General features: G+C 31.3%; 1 protein-coding gene across 1 annotated transcript; it reads left to right on the top strand.

Moving 5' to 3' along the window:
* The first annotated feature begins 4,277 nt into the window (after nt 1-4,277).
* On the top strand, nt 4,278-6,258 carry LOC105324951 (ATP-dependent RNA helicase glh-2-like). The gene is made up of 3 exons (XM_011424233.4): nt 4,278-4,366; nt 5,159-6,069; nt 6,153-6,258. The coding sequence occupies exons 1-3, from the start codon at nt 4,282-4,284 to the stop codon at nt 6,159-6,161; spliced, it is 1,005 nt and encodes a 334-aa protein (XP_011422535.3). The 5' UTR covers nt 4,278-4,281; the 3' UTR covers nt 6,162-6,258.
* Nucleotides 6,259-14,176: the final 7,918 nt, after the last annotated feature.

Raw genomic sequence — 14,176 nt, forward strand, 5'->3', positions numbered from 1 at the left:
ATCTTAATGATCTTATTTTTTGTTTCCGTTTGCTCTAAAAAGCCCTTAATATTATAATTAAAGCGACGGAGTTCGTAAAAGTCGGATAACATCTGCAGAATTCCGATTTGTCAATAAAAACGTGTTCGATGGTTCTGGGAACGTGTTTCAGGTTTGCAGTTTAGAATTAACGAAATGTCAACAGAAAATCGAATCAAATCCATGGTCTTTTTGATGAGGAGATTTGAAATAACAATGGCTAGATTCAATATTCCCAATAAACTACGCACTTGGTTCAATGTCCTTGCTGATAAGTGTACTTAGTTTTTACTATTCGATAATTGCTGGAAACATTTGCAATTTATAAAAAAAGAATGATATATACATTCTATATTATCTGAAAAGTCCGGTTTTTATATTTTGAAGAGTGACTCCTGTAATGTTTTTTAGATGCAGTTATAAACGAAAGTAAATCTAAAATAAGTCAATTACTATTAAACAAACAAACACTGTAACTACTTTTAATTTGAGCTCATTAATTAAAAGGATAGAAACTGGGTTTTAATCTTTTTTAAAAGCTATAAATTTTGAACAGTTTTTATGTTATTTTATATTAATCAATGAAATCAAATTTGAAAAAAAATATATTGTAAAGTCTTACTTTTAAAAAAAAACTGCATAAGTCAATTTTAATACAATTTACTTTTTTAAAAAATCAGCTGAAATAAATAAATAAATACTTATATGGTCATAACGCACAACTACCATCTGACAGTCGATTTAAACCCCAAATAAAAATCAACGATAATAGAATTTTAAAGACATAAAGCAACATACCTTAAAACAAAACAAAAACAAATCTGAGAAAATATAAAACTATTTCATAGACAGAATTCGTAAATGCTTTTATTACAAATTCAATTACTACAGTGTTATGGTATATATATCCACAAAATATTTAGGTAAATTACATGGGAAAGCATATTCAAAAATCCTTCTATTTCATTTGTTTGAATTTGCAACAATAACAGGGACGTGGTTTTCTTTGATATCTTCATAGGTGCAATGTCATTTTAGTTTTTAAGTTATGATGAATTTAAGATACTAGTAACAAATTTCCTGGTTAAAGTGCAATCAAGCATACTTATCAAATTCAATAAATCATTGTGTGGAAATGTCTTCGATGATATCAATATTTTTGCAACCGCAAATCTTTCGTGTAAATAAAGAACTAGCAGTAGTGCTTTATGAAATATATTAATATATGTTGATCATATCTCCCTTTCAGTTCATTGGTTGTTGCTCTTGACTTCTGTAGGCTAATTGTCAAATGATAAGCGATTTTATATCTAAGCGTTGATCAACATTTTGAAGTGATAATGAATGAATTTCATTAATCTTCTTAACTCACCAATAGTTGTGAGCAAGAAGAAAGAATGCGATATGAAAATATCTATAATATTAAGGATAATGGGTTAACAGATTTTTTAAATTCTACATTAAAAAGTATCCATATAGAATTGCCATTTTGAATTATGTAGTTTTTTCAATCTAGAGAAGTTTAAAAATTGTTTCCATTGGCAACGATTTTATATTTTTTCATTATAGCATATGTTTGAATATTTGAAAAAAAAAAAGAAATTGAAAACGAAGAAAAAACCACAACAATATCAGTTGTGCGATGTACAGATTTCTTATTTTCTGTTTCAATTCTCATTTGAAAGCTATATCTCTCTCAATCTGTTCTCAGTTGCATAATAAAAAACACATCCAATAATAGAAATGTAGACAACGACCTGTGCCATATCCTAAATTATAGCTGCGCCGTTAAAGTACTTCCTTTCCAATCATATTTGTATGCATTTCTAAACCGAATTTTAACAGCTTCATTAAGAGGTTGGAATTTGATAAATATGTTTTTCATGCATTAGAAAGGGGTTCTCAATGCAAAGATTTCAAAGAATAGAAAATCAAGGAATCAAAAAGAAAATCCAAAAATAAAACTTTTTGAATGAATAAGCAAGACTATTTAATGATACCTTCAGCAAATAAACAAAAGATAATTACTATTAAAATTGAATATCAATCTATGAATATAAAAAGAGTGTCTCTTCAGATATTGGGACATGTCGGCGTTAAGTGCAATTGTAATGGTATCATTCATTGATTTTAATTCACAATATCTTTCTCTCAACAAACGGATAAATGCTAATCGATTATATGTTTTAAGAAAAGATTTAAACAATTCACCATATTCTATATTACAATTAAACAATCTTTCTTTATACAACTAAATTTTGACTTGAATAGCTCCGCTACTAAGATCTAATAAAGACCTAATTAATTTTTTAATGTATCTTGTGTACAACGACAGCAATTTCTTTGTGCACTGTGAACAAACACATAACGTTATCTGACAATAGCATAAGGCAGCATAATGACGCCACAAGGAAAGTCCTAATGAAGTATTTATTCTTCGAATATGGTGTAAAAATTTACAAGTAATTTGGATTCGGCCTAAAACAAAAAGTTGTGTGTTTAGGGTAACTCGACCTAACCTACAAATATGCCCCGATCCTACAATTTTTAGATGTCTGTTTTTATTCGATTGTGATTTTCAAATTATTTGTATTAAAAACCCATTTTTAAATATGACACAAACAAACATTCGTAGGATTCATGCAGAAATAAATATGATAAAGTAAAAAAAAATCCCTACCTACCTAACCTAATTCTTTCATCAGTGTTACCCTGACAACACAATTTATCTTAATAGGCCTTATCAATGATATACAATGATTAAAGGAGGTAGAAGAATATAATCAGCATGCAGTTTATCGATGTAAAAGATTCAAAATTTATCACCTGACCAAATATAATAATTTGTTTTGTGGCAAGTAGCCATCCATGAAAAGTTTGCTTTGATTTAACTGAAGAAACTTAAAGTTAATAACTTATCATAGTTATAAAAGAAATGTCTAATTATCATTAGTTGTAGCAAATTCATCTTATACGATACTTTTGATTTTTAATAAAGTATATTTTTTTTAAAATTAACATTTAATAGTTATTATATTATTAATTTATTTTAGAATGCAAAGAATAAGACGACTTTGGTTAAAAGAAAAGAATTGACTAATGCTGTCAAACGCTAAACCAGGTTGTACAGAACATAAACCTATATTGTCAAAAATGACTTACATATGTTTTGTACAGTCTATGATTTTATGGATTTTGTAGCAATACTTTTTCATTCAACCATATTTTATCGTTTTTATCATAACGGGAACACCCACGCACTGATATGGAGGAAACCATTCAGTACACCTTTTGCAGAATCTTCTATATACATGAACTTATAATAACAAAATCATGAAAAAATCACAACCATTACATCAGCAATAACGACATACAGTGTACATTAATTAATAGTTAATATATGTATAATGGCATATACATGTAGTTCAACATTTCTGTCACACAATTAGATTTAAACTGTTAGAGTTTGCGAACACTAACGCTTGCTTCATTCCTGGTGGTAGGGATAAGGCATGATGAGTTCTTTGTTTACTTGATCAAAATAGTTCTTTTTGAAGTTGTCTATTGTAGCTAAAAGAGTAAAAATCCAAACCCGAGGAAACGTTTGGAACGATTGTCCATACAAACAGTATAATGATCGTATATTGATTCAATAAAACTGTACTAGATAGTCCGCATAGCCTCTATGTAAATGTTACTACAAGAAGAAATTCATAGATGAATATGACACTTTTAAACACATTTTAGAGCAATTCCTTTAGATTTATTAAGAACGGACAAAGGAAATTGCATTTCTATTTTCACCCCTTAAACAAAATAATATATTTTAAATGTTTTTAATGTTTCTGTATCATACATTAGTCAGTATCACAGTATACGATAATTAGAAATGTTGATTATCAACATATGTATGCATTGTTCCAAACTATCGTGCACTTCCAAATAGATTTGTTAAGCGATTGAACGTTCAGGCAGGAAAATGCTGTAAAAACGTTAGAACTACTTCCAAGTTTACTTTCCAAGTTGTATTCCTCATGGAAAATATTGTTAAAAATGTTGTGAAAGAAATTTAAGTTAAATTCAAGTAATGGATGAAACTGCAGCCAAGAAGTTTTTTTTTTAAAGTGCATGAACTCACAAAGCGAATACAAATTAACATAATGTAGTTTGAAGGCGAACCTTTTCACAACTGAATAAGTAACTGTATAATTAATATTCTAAACATGTTCATCAAACAATATTTGGGGCTTGATGTACACGCTGATGACGTCACCTCAAATTATAAAAGCTAGAACCTGCAGCTTGCAATCCAGGACACCTAACAGAGCCTCAGAGATCCGAGATACAGGTAGGAGATATTATTATATCTGAGTCTTACATGTGGATGCATTTATGATTCAAGTATATTAATAATGTTTCAATAGCAAGAGAGAACATAAGTGCGGCTCGATAGGAAAATCGCTCCCAAGATTTTTATTTTCAAATTGTCGGATTAAAGAGATATAATATAAGATGAATAATTTAAAGAAATTATTCCTTGCAAGTAATGGTGGAATTCAATTAAAAAAATGTATCATTAGAAATGAAATTTCTATCATTCTAGCTCGTTGCTCATTTTCTGAGGAACGAAAGTTTTTATTAACTTGTTTATATTCCTTAAGTAAAAAGAACACATTCGAATCCATCATAAAGCGAAACTATTCTAGCTAAATTTCATTTCTTATGAAATGTATGTTAGTAGTTGAATAGTATCTTATCTTTAAAAGTAATTGATGATGCTAGCATTTTTTCCCCTCCAATGTTCATTAGTATTTGATAATATAAGATTATCATGTATATCTATCAGTTTTTGAATGTATAGTACTTTGAAATATTTTGTTTTATCACTATAGACTGTAGAGAAAATCACATTAATGAATTACATCTTTTTGATAACAATGAATTGAATAGGGATATTTGGGGGGATAGTATATCCAGTAAAAATCTAATATATTACGGAAATTGCAATATAGTTTTGAAACTAGTCCATTATTCCATGTCTTTTTAACTTCATTTTAACATATAATTATCTTCAGTAAAATTCATCATTTTTTCTTCATTTTAACTTATAATTCAGTACAATTCATCATTTTTTCTTTAGTCATGTTCCGCGCAGCAGTTATCCTTTGCATTTTGACATCTGCCTTATGTGACTACGACAAAAAACTCTCGTACGGCATTGGACCGTTGTCAAGAGGAGGGTTTGGCGGAGGCAATCTTGGATTCGGAGATTTTGGCATTGGTGGAGGAAATCTTGGATTCGACGGTTTTAGCGGAGGTAATCTCGGATTTGGCAATGTTGGTGGACTCCAAATAGGAGCACCTTCGTTTGGTGGAGTCAACTTTGGTGGATTTGGAGGTCAAAGTTTCAGATCCTTCTTCTCTAATCCCGGAGGTGCTGCTGCATCAAGTGCTGCTGCTTCGGATGGCCCGTTTGGTGGATCTGCAGCATCTTCCTCCGCAGCTTCTAGCGGATTAGGAGGTTCCCAATTCTTTGGTGGTAACTTTGGCAATACTGGATTTCAAAGCTTCAGGTTCTTCGGTCCCGGTGGTAGCGTAGCTACTGGAAGTGCTGCCGCCAGTGACGATGGCTCGGCTGCTGCTTCGTCTGCTGCGGCTGGTAATGGAGCTGCCGCGGCCTCAGCAGCTGCAGCATCTCCATCACTCGGATTTCCTGGCCTAACGTCATTCCCAGGCAGTTCCTACTCTTATCCTGGAAGTTTCTACTCATATCCTGGAAGTTTCTCTTCCTATCCAGGAAGTTTTTACTCCTATCCCGGAAGTTTCTCCTCTTATCCCGGAAATATCTACTCCTATCCCGGAAGCATATACTCATATCCCTCAAGTTTCTATTCCTATCCCGGAAGTTTTTACTCATATCCCGGAAGTTTTTACTCAAATCCCAGTCAATACTATTATCCAGGAAGTTTAAACACTTTTCCTGGTAGTGTGTACTCCTCCCCTAATGTTGATTACTTTGGGTACTTTGGCCGTCCTGTCCGAAAATCAAAGGTAAGACAAATGAAGTAACACTTAACCAAACAATTCTTTCAAGAAAGTTAATCTAGATATTGAATTAGCATTATTTTTTACAGGTTTATTAGAGACGGTCTCCTTGACATTGCCTGACCCTTGGATTGTCCGAAGAACAGTTTGTTTTAATTCTGAATATGTTGAATAAATGTTTTTAGCATCCAAAAAGTCCAATCGTTGATCTTTTTTTTTTACGAAGAAAATGCTCATTTCTGTTCCAACTTTTTTGTTCATAAAATCAGTTCAGTTTACATTTTGTATAAACAAGATGTACATGGTCATAACATGCTTCACAGATAAAAGCCCTAAATAAAAAGAATCAAAAGAAGAAAAAATCAAATTACAATGCCTAAAAGAAAAAGGAAAAAAATGTGTTTACACTAAATTACTGCTTTTATCACATGTTTAAGATTATCAGTAGAACTAGTATCTACAGAATAATGATACATAGCATTTATATAGAAAATTTCCCAACAAAAAATTGTTAAATACATAATATATATCATATTTTAACAAAGGGAATATATAAATTTTGAAAAAAAGACCAAATAAAAGACCCTTTAAACCTACAAAACACCCCCCCCCCCCCCGCCCCCCCAAAAATCTCTCTAAATCTCATCTCAGTTTCAGAATAAACTTTTCAGTTGCAGAAATAATGATAACAGGGAAATAAAATGGTGTTATATCATCAAAGACTGCTTTCAATTTCACAATTTTGCATCATTAATTAAGGGTGAGAGTGAATCGAACCGCTTAATGGTAAAAAAGTTTATCATAAGCGGTTGAAGATGTTTCATTAAACGTTCGGGCTGCTGTGCATTTTTTGACGTTTTATGATACAATTTAATCACTAAGCGATATATCAGTAGCAATTGGCAATGTTAATTGTGAATGCAATAATTTATAGCATTAGGGGCTGCATTTTCAACGCATAATGATATTTATATCATTAAGCGGCGTTGTGTTATAGACGCTTGTTACAGAGGATATTTGTTGCAGATTGAGTAGTCCTAGCGGCAGTTTTCCGCTCGACGGCGCCACACATGTTATAAAGTCATATGCAAAAATACGTTCGGAAATTATACAGGAAAAATGTCTAAAGAATTTTAAATAATTTTCTTTAAGAAATAATAATCACGCTGTCCGTGCGTATCACCGACATATCTATGCCTGGGAGAATCACTGGAAGCAAACTTCTGTTTATTGGAAGTAAATTTCACATTGCAATAAATCAACTGAAGTAAACGTCATGTAGAAAATGCCAAAATTGTCATGCCAAGTTTAATCAGGAAATTGGTTTAAAGTAACCACAGAAAATCGTTTAAAGTATCAGACTTGAAGTTTTAAATTCTATTGGTTTTTTACTATTTTCAATTACCAACGTCATTATTATTGTGCATTGCAAGAATATGAAATCAAAAGTATTTGAACTATATAATTTTTAACAAAGAATGTTCTTAAATGCTGAGAATTTTACTCAACGCAACTTGTTTTCTGTTTGCTGAGGCAATGTTTTCAAAATGGTAACTTTAAAAATCACATTGCAGATTGAAAAGCATAACAAATCTTAAACTAGCATACAATGAAGGATAAGGTCTCATTTCACGTTCTAAAGTGATTTTTTTTCTCATGACTATTATTAACTATTTTTCATAAAAAATATTCTGGTTGTAAATTGTTTACATAGATTGTTTCTTGTAAGATATATTTTGAAAAAAAAATATCAATCCGCTTGATATTATTGAAAAATAGGTGAATATTTATTAACTTATTTTATTTTATTTTTTCTTTCATAATCAGTTGTACCCATTACCGCCGCTTAGAAAGCTCACCTATCGAGTAGAGAAAAAAACTTTTGAAAAGCGTCATGTAATTTTTACAAATTCTATATCATAGGTATGGATGCTGAGAGATTAAAGAAGAAAAATTTTTCGCAGTCTTTGACCCTCTCACATTTCCTTCAAATGATATACACCAGATACATGTATAGTCAAGAATTGCCATAACAATTTTGCAAGTAGCTTATTTAAATATTTATTACCATTCATTATGAGTAATCATAGTTTTTGCACATATTGTGAATAATGAGTGGTCCATCTAAGCATAACTATGAAAGACGAATAGGGCCACGTTACGAGATCTTTTCTCGTAATTACGAGATAATTAACTCGTAATAACGAGATCTTTTCTCGGAAAAACGAGTTAATTATCTCGTTATTACGAGATATTCTCTAGTAAAAACGAGATAATTATCTCGTTATTACGAGATCTTTTCTTGTAATTACAAGATGAAAATATTTGTTTTATGTGGCCCTATTCGTCTTTCGTACATAACCGAAATGGAAGAAAGGGAGAAATGCTACCATACATGTATAGTAGCTTGTCCGTAGGGGGTAACCTGGCTATAAAAAGGATGAAGTGTTACTATACGAGGGTTGTCCAAAAAGTTCGTCGACACATGTAATTTTATTCAAAATAACGGCGCTATTATCAGGAAAGTATTATAATATTTTAATATAGAGTATAATAATCTTAGTGTATAAATATCAGAGCAATGTATATTTTTGTATTGGAGTTATCACTATATATACATTGCATATAAAGGCCGCACGGCCCAGCCTGGCGTTGAGTTATAACGACGTTTCTATAACGTCGTGGTCCTGGGTTTACCTGAGAATAATATGCCGCATTTACCGTTTGGTCAGAGGGTACAATCGCATACTCTATCAAATTATCGTTTGTGCTACTTGTGGATAAGTAAACTCGAACTTTTTTGATGTTTTTTCCTATTTCCTCCATCGTTTGTTTTGTTTTTAACGGTGTTTTACCTCATTCGACACAATTTTATGGTGGCTCGCTGTTCCATGCGGTCAGCTGACGTCGCTTTTTCAGTCGTTTTTAAATACATGTTGTAATGAAGTTCTTTTTGAATTTTGTGGGGGTGATAGCGGAAACGACAAACAGTAAAATAAACAAAACAAAATGAATTTATTTATCAGCAAAAAAAATTAAAATAATAGAATATAAAGAGACTCACCCTAACAAACACACACCCTCACTCTCTCACTAAGAAAGAAAATATAACTTTAAAAAGTTACACAGGATGAATCTCTGTCATTCAGTTAACTGAAACGTGACTGAACGGCAACTGAAAGGTAACTTAATGGCATAGATGTGCCATTCAGTCACCTTTCCAGACCTTTCAGTTAACATTCAGTTGACTGAATGGCAGATGTTCATCCTGTGTTAATCAATCAACACTGACAATGAAACAACAGTGAATTAATTTATAACACATTCAATTGTCAGTTTCTATATGAAACAAATAAATGCTTTAAACGCTGATTTAATATAGCTATAACAGTATGTAAAGGAATAAACCAACAAATCAAAATTACCAATACTGTTATATGTAATTTCACAGAAAAAGTAAATTTGAATGTTATCTGTAATTAAACAATCAATTTCTATCACTAGGTAAACTGATAAATCATTTAATCGTAAAATAGAATTGAAAGTTTGGCTTCAAATATTTGCAACAGCCACCCTAAAATAGTCACCACTGGGCTCCATAGCACGCAAAACCCATAAACAAAACGTTCCGTGTCCAGTCCCGGACTCGAAGGTCTCTCACTGGAAGACTATCCACACAGGGCCTCCTAACCACAAACGTTCGTCAAACACGAGCTCCTGTGCGTCCCACTTACGTCACGCGCTGCTCCGTTAATAGTTCTCGGTCCTAGTCCTGGCCCACATATGCTACGCTAAGCAAGCCTTCAACTGACGTTGCACCACTGACCCACCGGCTTTAACGATATAACTATCCCTGCACTGAAACAATAATAACCTATTCTAAAACCTATAGACATACTTATTTATACAACGAAAATAACAAACCGTAAATATACCATGAAACTGACAAAAACATACAAAAACTTACCGGCTGGAGAAAAGCAAAAGCCCAAACAGATTTACAGTAATTTATGGCTACCAGTCTACCAGACTAACTTCTGGAATTCGCCAAAATTAACAAACTGTAGGACGAATTCAAAAACGTGGCCGCACACTTGACAAGCAGCCACGGCTCTAACTCACCAAACCAGTTATACTAAAAATAGCGCTAATACCGAACACCCTCGATTGACAAAAATGGAACACAACTTTCCAACTATTTACACAAACAAAATACAAAACTGAAATAAACTGAATTCAACTTCATCACACATGTTCTTGCCGTAATATCTTTTCAAAGTCAACTGCTAGTTTGAAAATAGCTTCAAAAGACGTATTTAAATGACGTACACCATACAGACTACATCATAATAGAAGATTATGAAGTTTTGAAATGTTTTATAAAAACTGTAAATATTCATGTCTAATAACTCAATTACAAAGTTTGTACAATTTTTACGCTGGGCCGTGCGTACTTTCCGCAACCATTTGATACATTAAAATTTTAGTTTATTTCAATGGAAAACATTCAAAACCACTTAAGTTTGATTTGAAATTTTATGAAAAAGATTTAGATATACAATATGTATATTTAAACCCATTTAAAATAACAAGAACGCCATTGTCCACGAACTTTTTGGACAACCCTCGTATAGCCAGTTTTCTGTCGGGGAGAATCTACTAAATACTGTAGAAGCAGAAATATTTGTTAAGGATTTAATTTCGTTATTTTCGTTGGCAGTAATAATCAACAAAATTAAATCCAAGACGAATTTTTAACCTAAACATTAATTAAGACAGAGTTGATATCCAATACATTCTAGGAAATACAGTTTGACAAAATTAAATGCCAACGAAATTGTGTTTTATTTTAAAAAAACCAACGAAATGTTTTTAACCCAACGAAAATTTGTTTACAGTAGTCGCTTTTGCAGAGGGGTGAGGGGATACTATATAGCCAATTTTTGGAGGGAAAGATGGCTAGCAGGAAAAGGCACTATACAATACCGGACAACCTTGTTTAACAATCTGTCAAAATGTTTATATCAACATATTTTGGATTTGCAAATATTTCTTAAAAGTCTAGAAAATATTTCTTCATTTTGCCTTAAATTATTTTTAAATTCTACATAATGGATCCATATTACAAGTTTCATTTATTGAATTTATAGCTAAATAAAATAGAGGAAAAGGCGATTTATTTATAAGTTGCACTTTGAGTGCAGAGAGGTCATGTTAAATTCTCTGCGTCGCCGAAAAACCCCCCATATAGATTCTTCTTGTTTTAAATTTTGGTTAATATGAAGATCTTTAAAAAACATACGCTAAAGGAAAAAACCTAAAGACTTTAATACAGATTTTAAGTTCGGATGTTAACATATTCAAAACGGTTTTTTTATTTTTGTTAAAACTCTATAAATTTTCTTACAATATACCACAAGTGCTTGAGGACAGGACCAAGCCCCCCCCCCCCCCCCCCCCCTCCCACCCACCCGAGATTTTAATCCCCAGGATAGTTGACTTTCTTGATAAAAGTTCCCCAACTTCCATTGAAGTCATGTATCCAACATAATCAATTTCAAATATCTAAATTTTACGGAAAATAATCATATTAATTCAGATAAAATATCTTGCTTAAAAGTACTTAATTGTAGCTAGATAAACGGAACTGTTGATTTCTACCTCTTTTAATAGGCCTAATTAATTTGCAATTATGAATCTTTATACTTAACAATTTTTTATTTTACAACGTCGGATTTGTTTTATTACAAAAACTTCCAAATAATTTTCCATGCGAAATACTTTCACATTTACAGTTATCAAATTTATGTAATGCCAGACAATAACAAAGATGCAGAATCATGAAGCTACATGTACAAGGAAAAATGTTATACAAGTATTTAAGGTTTGGGATTTATACATGTACATTAGATGTAGTGGAAATAGAACAGCCTGCAGTACGCCAATAAACACATTTAAAACGTGTCAGGTTAAATTAATATAACTAATCTTAATGGTATATTTTGCGGCATGAAGCCATCCTCAAAATAGTTTGCCCTGCAATATAGGTTAATTACTCATAAATATTGTTACACTGTCTAATGACTATTAGCTGTTGTAGTAATTCTATTTTTGACTGCTCGGTTGTTTTATTAAAGATTTCATTTTTTACTTTGGCATTCATATCCTTTTGTTTTAAGATTGTGATAATTGTTTTTCTAGTTTGTGAAAAGTGGAACATTTTTTGTTTAAAACTACAGACAGTATTGTCGCCACTCGCAGAAACCAATGTATACGTACAAACACAAATGTACGTTTATTATAAAAAAAATACCCCCCCCCCAAAAAAAAAAACAAACAAAAACCAAACAAACAATAGATTAATTGGCAAACCTGCTGCGTCACTGCCACACAGACGTATTACTGTAACTACATATAGTCGGATGTCTTTGTCATGCTCCAGATTTGTTTGCTTTTGCAGATTGAGATTTGAGATTCGTCTTGAAATATATAGTTCCTTGTTATCTAAATCTTAAATTTTGTTTCTATTAAGAATAACAGGATTACAGGGGTATAAAAAATCCAATGTTAGGAACGAAAAACTACTTATTGTACATTGTAGCCTTACTTTTTGTAATGTTATTTTTTTTCAAATATGTAAGTCAATGACCTACTTTTTTTTCGAAAAATTCGTCACAATTATCCACCCTTACCACATTTTCTTTATTGTTAAACTTTTACAAATGATAAAACAATTTTGGAGACCTGAAAACAGTGAAAAAACGGAAAGCTTTACTAATTGAATAATTACATATTCTTTTTCAAAATCAAAATTTGAATTTCATTTGGTCTGAACTTCCCTTTTCAACATTCCAAATTCTATCAATTTTTTACAAGTATTATAGAAAACTGACCAATAGGAGTTCAAAAGTTCAAAACCATTGGTTGCCTTGAAATAGATATGTTGTATGTATGTAGTTGTGTTTTTAATTATACAACGTAAATGATAATAGCTCTGATATATTATATCTCATAAACTGATTTTGTGTATTTTCTTTTAGATTTTCCTATTGCGTGCCAGTAAGTGATGTGATATTATAGATGAAATAATACAACCATAAAAACATGTAAAATGACATGACATAACACATAGGAACGTAAGTTTGCAATTAATGAGTATATTACCAAAAAAAAAATTCAGAGGAAAAAACAATGAATTGAAACATTAGTCCGAATTTCCTCTGTTTCAATAAAGGTAGTCTTCCTTTGTCATAGCATATCATCCTAAAATTTACAAAACATAAATATTCAAAACAATTTTTGATTTAAGATTCTGAACTTTGTAAAACAAGTTTTTGAAATTTCAAACTCTGAGTATACTTAATCCTTAAGGAGGGCCATGTCTTTTAAAAGTTTTTTTTGTTTGTTTTCAGAAGTTTTTTAAATAAATGGGAAGGTGAAATTGAATTAAATTCTCATTTTTTACACAAAACAATTTTAATGATGGCGAGCAATGTAACATTGTCTGCATATTGTTTCGTTTAAAATTTACATTTAAAATGGTGTTATTAGTGAAATTACACTTTTACAAAAAATGTCATATCAATTAGTTAATTGAATAAGGGCACAGAACGTGTACATCGAGATGTTAACTTATTACTAATCAAGTTAATACACATGAATGCATCCCTAGCATGCATCAATTATTATACTTGCAAAGTCCTGAAAACATTTATAACTACTATTTATATGAGCTGAATTTTCTTCAATCATGCGTTTCAAAGTAAGCTTTATGAAATTATAAAATTGATCATCGGTATGTATAGAAAAAATGTTCATTTATACATATCTTTATATATCCCTGAGAGCGATATCGTAAACGATGTTGTCAAATGAGAGGTTGTAGTGAAGTCTTTTTTTAGCAACAGCTATTTCATATTGCCACTTTACATTATCTAAAGTGCACAAGCTAATTAGATGAGGTTTTCGTTGACCATTTACACAAGTATAATAAATGACTATATATTTAATATTTGAAACACGTTCATTAAATGATATGTTGATCAATATGTACACCTTAATGACGTCACTTAAGACTATAAAAGTAAAAATCTGCAGCTTGCAAACCAGGACA

Source organism: Magallana gigas, chromosome 6 (assembly GCF_963853765.1).
Source record: "Magallana gigas chromosome 6, xbMagGiga1.1, whole genome shotgun sequence".
Lineage (NCBI taxonomy): Eukaryota > Metazoa > Mollusca > Bivalvia > Ostreida > Ostreidae > Magallana > Magallana gigas.

Excerpts from the sequence above, each read along its gene's own strand:
- LOC105324951 (XM_011424233.4), top strand. The coding sequence starts at position 4,282 with ATGACGTCACCTCAAATTATAAAAGCTAGAACCTGCAGCTTGCAATCC. Across the intron at positions 4,367-5,158 it reads CTCAGAGATCCGAGATACAG|TCATGTTCCGCGCAGCAGTT; the intron begins GTAGGAGATATT and ends TTTTTTCTTTAG.